We start from the raw sequence: 8521 nt of genomic DNA, 5'->3' as shown, positions 1-8521 counted from the left end.
AGGAAGACGAAACACGCAGGGACGCACCAACGTCGTTGCCAAGGTGACCGGACAGTCCCACAGCCAATAAGAACGGAGAATCGGAGCCTCGCTCTGATTGGTCAAAGTGTACATGAGCGGTGGCAATTTTTGGGTGCGGCCCACAGAGGCAGGGGAGAGCAAAGTTATGAGCAGATATTCTCAGAGCACTTCACCTACATATAGCTGACTGGCTATTAGGACAGTTTTGCCAAATATTACAGTAAAGAAATTAATTAATTAATACCCACCCTAGCTTTAAAGCGACATCAAAGTGTCTCAAACTGTGTTATTAACACTTTGTTAATATCTTCTACAATGTTTCACAATGATCAGTGGGGGTGTTAAAAAAAGAAACGTTCAATCTCTCAGTTTTTGTTGAATCAGAGTCTTCAGTTTTTCAGACATTTTTATTGTTCGTTAAGAGCTGAAACATAACAGCAGCATAAAGTTACAACACAGAGGTTCAACTCCCACAACAGACAACAGACAGAACAAGTCCAGTCAGATAACACACAGCGCTGTGGCTGTTGTAGTTCTGCTGGTCTGTCAGAGTATTTTGTTGTGATGGTGTTGACGTGTCCGTATTGACATGTCAGAGTTGATGTGTCGGTGTTGACGTGTCAGTGTTGTTGTGGTGTTGTTGATGTGTCAGTGTTAACATGTCAGTGTTAACATGTCAGCGTTGACGTGTCAGAGTTGATGTGTCAGTGTTGACATGTTGGTGTTGTTGTGTTGGTGTTGTTGTTGACGTGTCAGTGTTGTTGTGGTGTTGTTGATGTGTCAGTGTTAACATGTCAGTGTTAACATGTCAGCGTTGACGTGTCAGTGTTAACATGTCAGCGTTGACGTGTCAGCGTTGACGTGTCAGCGTTGACGTGTCAGCGTTGACGTGTCAGCGTTGACGTGTCAGCGTTGACGTGTCAGCGTTGACATGTCAGTGGGTGTTGATGCTCTGCTGCTGGCAGCGGGAGATCAACATGGTGACCATTTTCTGCAGAACCTCGGCCCTCATCTTACTGATCTGAAGAACCTCCTCATGGTTCACCTTCTCCTCCCGACTGTAGTCCAGAGACACCTGCAGCAGGACAAAGTAACGTCAACGCTTTCCCACCTCCACTTTACAGCCATCAGTATTTTTGTCGGGTTAAGAGACGATTTGAATTCAGACATCACTGTAATACTTATCAGTAACTGACCATGTTGGTGATGAGGGACAGACCAAGAACTCTGAGTCCACAGTGCTTCGCCACCGTCACCTCAGGAACTGTACTCATCCCTGAGGAGAAGGAGTGTTAAATGAATTAGAACACATATTCACTAGAACAAGGTTTGAAATCTTCACATTAATTGCCCTTTCCTGAACAAACTCAGAGTGAAAAAAAAGAAATTCAATCAATGAAATAAATAATAAAAGTTATAGTAGTAAAACAGAAGGAATGTTTAATTCTGTAAGCCATGTTGATGAAGGACAATAAACCCTCATGTTTATACTCTCAGGACCGATGACCGATGATGGAAGGCAGCCTGTCTGTCTCTCTTCCTGTCTTACCCACAGAGTCACAGCCCAGGATCAGCAGCATTCTGGCCTCAGCGATGGTTTCAAAGTTGGGTCCGCTGACCATGCAGTAAACTCCCTCTCTGATGAAGTCACTGCAGCCCAGCTCGTTGCTGACGTCCACCGTCAGCCGCCTCAGGTCCTTACTGTACGCATCGGACATACAGGGGAACCGGATCCCAAAACTACAGACGAAGACAGGAAGTCAGGCATGAGATTATCACTTCTACTTTGATGTTCCATTAACTATTCATCACACTACATTACGTTACAGTCATGTAGCAGAGGCTTTTCTCCAAAGCGACTTACAGTCAGTAGTATGTTACATATCATTCACCCATTCACACACTGATGACAGGCTACCATCAAGGTGCCACCATCAGACTCTAACTAACATTCATCATCAGTCCACACCGATGGCCTTCAGGAGCAACTTGGGGTTAAGTGTCTTGCCCAAGGACACATCGACTGCCGAAGCCGGGTATCGAACCACCGACCCTCTGATTGGAGAACTACCTTGCTCTCCACTACGCCACAGCCACAGCCCCCCCTATTCATAGCTGAAACTACAAAAAGTAATGCACTGTAATTTGTTCACATAAATCAAAACATTTATTCAACGTAAGTGGTAACAAGCAAGTATAAAGAGTGAAAAGCGCTGCATAGTGAGGATGTTAGAGGGATGGATGGGTGAAAAGAATCACCTGACTATCGTCCAGGAGGCCACTGTTTCAGTTCCTTGTGTAACCTGAAGTCACAACGTTGACTTCTTTTTCAGAGAACGTCCACACTTACATAACACCTCTCCCTTATTTATTTTTAATCTTTTATAAACCTAGCAAAGTTGTTTCAGGTGAACACAGAAGTTTATTTTGAAAAAAACCCAGAATGCATGTAACAAGCAGAATTTGCCATGTCTTGTACACAGGAAACAACCTCCTGTTCTTAAAGTGAAGTCAAAGCTTCCTGTGTTAAAGCTGCATTCTCTCTGCTGTCCAGCAGGGGGCGACTCCTCTGGTTGTATAGAAGTCTATGAGAAAATGACTCTACTTCTCTCTCTGTCCTCCAGGTCTCACCGCTCGTCGTTGGGTCCACACAGAGGGTGTTGTCCGGCGAATCCTGGCAGGTTTATGTGGTCTTTGATGATCATGATGTCGCCTACTTTAAAGTCTGGACAGATTCCTCCAGAGGCGTTGGTCACCAGCACAGACTCCACCCCCATCAGCTTAAAGATCCTCACTGGGAATGTCACCTGGGACAGGTAGAGAGACAGACAGGTAGACGGACAGGTGAACAGATTGATATACTGGATAATCCCATCGGGTGTTCTGGTTTGCCCCTGGTTCCCATTCCAGGAGGACCCTGATCATATTACAGCTGGTTCGGCAGGTGTTGACTCCCAACCTGCTGCCTCACACTCAGCTGTAAACTGTCCCAGAGCTCAGTGGAGGTCCCAGTCTGAATAAACCAACAGAACCACATCGTCTGCAAAAAGGCAGAGGTACAATCCTGAGGTGCCCAACAGTTCTCTGAGAATGCCCAACAGTTCTCTGAGAATCACCACATGTGCTGTGGCACATGAGGTAGAGCGCTTGTCCCGTAACCACAAGGTCGGTGGTTCAAGCCCCTCTACCGGCAACATGCCGAGGTGTCCTTGAGCGAGACACCTAACCCCAAGTTGCTCCCCGGGCGCTTCATTGCAGCCCACTGCTCCTCCGGGATGGGTTAAATGCAGAGAAATAATTTCCCCATTGTGGGACTAATAAAGGATTGATTATTATTATTATTATTATAACACAGCGACAGAACGTATGAACCCCCAAAAAATAATGTTTATTTTCCTCTCATACGTAAAAGCAAATCTGCTTTGTTAGAAACGTGATTATGCCCAAATGAAATATTGAGGACATTTTATTTTAATGTATTTCAAAATGCTACCAAACAAATACATTTTGTCAACATACAACGCCTATAAAAAGTATTCACCCCCTTGGATGTTTCACCCTTTTGTTGCATTTATACATGAAATCATGGTCAATATAATTTGGCTTTTTTGACAAGAATTTGCAAAAAAAAAAAAACTTTAATATCAAAGTGAAAACAGATTTTTACAAAATAATGTCAATTAATTAAAAATATATAAGGTAAAGTAAATGATTGCATAAATATTCAGCTCTTCAGGTCAGTATTTAGTAGATTTGATCTTTGTCTGCATCACAGCACTGAGTCTGTGGATATGTCTCAATCAGGCTGACACATCTGGACACTGCAATCTTTCTCCATTCTCCGTTGCAGAACAGCTGAAGCTCTGTCGGGTTGCTCGGGGATCGGGCGTGAACAGCTCTTTAAGTTCAGACACTCACTCTGGATTGGATGGAGATCTGGACTTTGACTCGGCCGCTCCAGAACATTCAGCTTGTTGTCTTTGAACCGTTCCTGTGGAGCTTTTGCTGAATGCTTGGGCTCGTTGTCTTGCTGGAAAATAAATCTTCTCCCGAGTCGTAGTTCTCTAGCAGACTGAGTCAGATTATCCTCCAGGATTTGGTGATATTTTTCTGCATTTATGTTCCCCTCTACCTTTACAAGCCTTCCAGGGCTGCTGAGAAGCATCCCCAGAGCATGATGCTGCCACCACCATGCTCCACGGTGGAGATGGTGTGTTTGTGCTGATGTGCAGTGTTTGGTGTTCCATAAACATAGCGTCTAGTCTGATGGCCAAAAAGCTCCATTTTGGTCTCATCAGACCAAAGAACCTTCTTCCAATTGACCTTGGAGTCTCCCACATGCCTTTGGGCCAATTCCAGGTGAGATTTCATATGAGCGTTTTTCAGCAGTGGCGTTCTCTTTGCCACTCTCCCATACAGCTTCGACTGGTGAAGAACCCGGGCTACAGTTGTTGTATGTACAGTCTCTCCCATCTGAGCCTCTGAAGCTTTAACTCCTTCAGAGTGGTGTAGGGGTCTTGGTGGCCTCCATCACCAGTCTGCTTCTGGCCCGGTCACTCAGTTTGTGAGGACGGCCAGCTCTAGGCAGATTTAAACAAGAGCCATACTCCTTCCATTTCTTAATGATGGATTTAACTGAACTCTGTGGGATGTCCAGTGAGTTGGAAATCTTTTTGTAGCCATCTCCTGACTTGTACTTTTCAATGATCTTTTCTCTGAGTTGCTTGGAGTGTTCTTTGTCTTCATGTTGCAATTGTAGCAGGAACACTGAACCAGAGACTGGACCTCCCAGACACAGGTGTTTTTATACTACAATCACTTGACACACATCAGCTGCACTCAGGTGATCTCCATTTCACTAATTGTGACCCTGCTGACATCAACGAGCTGGACCTCTGTTGAATTAGGTCAGTCACTTTAAAGGGGGTGAATATTTATGCAAACACTTATTTTACACTATATATTTTTAATTAATTGACATTAGTTTGTAAAAATCTGTTTTCACTTTGACATGAAAGAAGCTTTTTTTTCAAATTATATTGACCATGATTTCATGTATAAAAGCAACAAACGGGGAAAACATCCAAGGGGGTGAATACTTTATATAAGCGTTGTATTTTGTTTGCTCTTCCACAGCATCATCTCCTGATGGCTGACGATTGATGAAGGGGTTTCTGGTCAAATTTAGACCCTCACAGCTCTTGGTTCAGGTTCAGGTTCAGGTCCAGGTTCAGGTTCAGGTTCAGGAAAGACATTTATGCCTTTATTGATAGTTTACATCACAAATACGACAGGAAATGAGGAAAGAGAGAGAGATAGAGAGCGACCAGCATCCTCCAGTTCTGAAGAGTGCAGTCAAAGCTTCATGTGTCAGAGCTGCATTCTCTCTGCTGTCCAGCAGGGGGCGACTCCTCTGGTTGTATAGAAGTCTATGAGAAAATGACTCTACTTCTCTCTTGATTTATTCCCTCAGTAAACATTGTAAACATGAGTTTATGGTCTCAATCTCTAGTTTCAAGTCTTCTTCAATACAGCATGATGTTCATTTAGTAAATGATGCTCCATTTAGAGTGAATATTAAAGTAACTTCAGATAGAAGCTTTGACTGGTTTCTGTCGGTTAAAGGTCCGTCAGAGGAACAGGAGAACACTGGTGGTCCTTTTGAAGATGTGATGAGGACTCACCTGACAGAGAGAATAACCTTCGTACAGGTGGAAGTGACCCTGCATGAAGACACAGGAAGTGTCCTCAATCGTCCCAAACACCAGACAGCCTTCATGACCCGCGACTGAGAGAGAGGGAGACAGGGAGAGAGAGAGACAGGCAGAGAGAGAGAGACAGGGAGAGAGAGAGAGACAGGCAGAGAGAGAGAGACAGGCAGAGAGGGAGACAGGGAGAGAGAGGGAGACAGGCAGAGAGAGAGAGACAGGGAGAGAGAGGGAGACAGGGAGAGAGAGGGAGACAGGCAGAGAGAGAGAGACAGAGAGAGAGAGACAGGCAGAGAGAGAGAGACAGGGAGAGAGAGGGAGACAGGCAGAGAGAGAGAGAGACAGGGGAGAGAGGGAGACAGGGAGAGAGAGGGAGACAGGCAGAGAGAGAGAGACAGGCAGAGAGAGAGAGACAGGCAGAGAGAGAGAGACAGGCAGAGAGAGAGAGACAGGCAGAGAGGGAGACAGGGAGAGAGAGGGAGACAGGGAGAGAGAGGGAGACAGGCAGAGAGAGAGAGACAGGCAGAGAGAGAGAGACAGGGAGAGAGAGAGAGACAGGCAGAGAGGGAGACAGGGAGAGAGAGGGATACAGGCAGAGAGAGAGAGACAGGGAGAGAGAGGGAGACAGGGAGAGAGGGAGAGACAGGGAGAGAGGGAGACAGGGAGAGGGAGAGAGACAGGGAGAGAGAGGGAGACAGGCAGAGAGAGGGAGACAGGGAGAGAGAGGGAGACAGGGAGAGAGGGAGAGACAGGGAGAGAGAGGGAGACAGGGAGAGGGAGAGAGACAGGGAGAGAGGGAGAGACAGGCAGAGAGAGGGAGACAGGGAGAGAGGGAGACAGGGAGAGGGAGAGAGACAGGGAGAGAGGGAGAGACAGGGAGAGAGGGAGACAGGGAGAGGGAGAGAGACAGGGAGAGAGAGGGAGACAGGGAGAGAGGGAGAGACAGGGAGAGGAAGACAGGCAGACAGACAGTATGAAGAAATACACATTTTGTCAGAATGTGTTTGTGTAACCCCCCCCACACCCCCAAAGTTCTGCTTATTAAAATGTAAAGACACAATGTTAAAGGCTGAAGCTTCCAATGATCAGAACCAATGACCTGAGGGGAAAGAAGAGGACATTGGGGAGGACAAAGGAAGAGAGTACTCAAGACGAGCAGTGGCCCCGCCCCTCAGTCTGCAGTGGGTGGGGCCTACTCACCTGTGCTGACGGGGAAGTTGGGGATGTCCTGGTACCTGAAGGTGTCTTTGTTTGCGGCTCCGTCAGCCAGCAAACCGAGTCCTGAACCACAGATCACTGCGACCTTCGGACGGTGGCTCGTGTGGTTCAGAAGCCACTCAGTGGTGAGTTTGTAGTCCTCAAAGGAGCAGCAGCTGGGGGGAAGAAAGGGGGAGGTTACCTTCTACAGAGGGGAGGTTACCTTCTAGAGAGGGGAGGTTACCTTCTACAGAGGGGAGGTTACCTTCTACAGAGGGGAGGTTACCTTCTAGAGAGGGGAGGTTACCTTCTACAGAGGGGAGGTTACCTTCTACAGAGGGGAGGTTACCTTCTACAGAGGGGAGGTTACCTTCTACAGAGGGGAGGTTACCTTCTAGAGAGGGGAGGTTACCTTCTACAGAGGGGAGGTTACCTTCTACAGAGGGGAGGTTACCTTCTACAGAGGGGAGGTTACCTTCTACAGAGGGGAGGTTACCTTCTACAGAGGGGAGGTTACCTTCTACAGAGGGGAGGTTACCTTCTACAGAGGGGAGGTTACCTTCTACAGAGGGGAGGTTACCTTCTACAGAGGGGAGGTTACCTTCTACAGAGGGGAGGTTACCTTCTACAGAGGGGAGGTTACCTTCTACAGAGGGGAGGTTACCTTCTACAGAGGGGAGGTTACCTTCTACAGAGGGGAGGTTACCTTCTACAGAGGGGAGGTTACCTTCTAGAGAGGGGAGGTTACCTTCTACAGAGGGGAGGTTACCTTCTACAGAGGGGAGGTTACCTTCTACAGAGGGGAGGTTACCTTCTAGAGGGGAGGTTACCTTCTACAGAGGGGAGGTTACCTTCTACAGAGGGGAGGTTACCTTCTAGAGAGGGGAGGTTACCTTCTACAGAGGGGAGGTTACCTTCTAGAGAGGGAGAGGTTACCTTCTACAGAGGGGAGGTTACCTTCTACAGAGGGGAGGTTACCTTCTACAGAGGGGAGGTTACCTTCTACAGAGGGGAGGTTACCTTCTACAGAGGGGGAGGTTACCTTCTACAGAGGGGAGGTTACCTTCTACAGAGGGGGAGGTTACCTTCTACAGAGGGGAGGTTACCTTCTACAGAGGGGAGGTTACCTTCTACAGAGGGGGAGGTTACCTTCTAGAGAGGGGAGGTTACCTTCTAGAGAGGGGAGGTTACCTTCTAGAGAGGGGAGGTTACCTTCTACAGAGGGGAGGTTACCTTCTACAGAGGGGGAGGTTACCTTCTACAGAGGGGAGGTTACCTTCTAGAGAGGGGAGGTTACCTTCTACAGAGGGGAGGTTACCTTCTAGAGAGGGGAGGTTACCTTCTCCAGAGGGGGAGGTTACCTTCTAGAGAGGGGGAGGTTACCTTCTACAGAGGGGAGGTTACCTTCTAGAGAGGGGAGGTTACCTTCTACAGAGGGGGAGGTTACCTTCTACAGAGGGGAGGTTACCTTCTACAGAGGGGGAGGTTACCTTCTAGAGAGGGGAGGTTACCTTCTACAGAGGGGAGGAGCGTCTGGTTTAATAACCAGGTTTTCATTTTCTTCATTTTTTACAGTGTAGACGGTTTTATTAGTC

The 8521-nt window shown here is 47.3% G+C and overlaps 1 protein-coding gene across 1 annotated transcript in view; it reads right to left on the bottom strand.

Moving 5' to 3' along the window:
- Nucleotides 1-390: 390 nt before the first annotated feature.
- pnp4b (purine nucleoside phosphorylase 4b) overlaps nucleotides 391-8521 on the bottom strand; it is a 10693-nt gene continuing 2562 nt past the window's right edge. The window contains exons 2-7 of the mRNA XM_054621943.1: nucleotides 6930-7102; nucleotides 5706-5809; nucleotides 2653-2828; nucleotides 1571-1761; nucleotides 1218-1297; nucleotides 391-1096 (exon numbers count right to left, since the gene is read on the bottom strand). Coding sequence (XP_054477918.1) covers nucleotides 956-1096; nucleotides 1218-1297; nucleotides 1571-1761; nucleotides 2653-2828; nucleotides 5706-5809; nucleotides 6930-7102 — 865 coding nt within the window. The 3' untranslated portion in view covers nucleotides 391-955. The remainder of the gene's footprint in view (nucleotides 1097-1217; nucleotides 1298-1570; nucleotides 1762-2652; nucleotides 2829-5705; nucleotides 5810-6929; nucleotides 7103-8521) is intronic.

The sequence above is a fragment of the Anoplopoma fimbria genome, chromosome 20, assembly GCF_027596085.1.
Source record: "Anoplopoma fimbria isolate UVic2021 breed Golden Eagle Sablefish chromosome 20, Afim_UVic_2022, whole genome shotgun sequence".
In the NCBI taxonomy this organism is placed as follows: domain Eukaryota; kingdom Metazoa; phylum Chordata; class Actinopteri; order Perciformes; family Anoplopomatidae; genus Anoplopoma; species Anoplopoma fimbria.
This window is presented reverse-complemented; position numbering and strand designations above follow the sequence as displayed.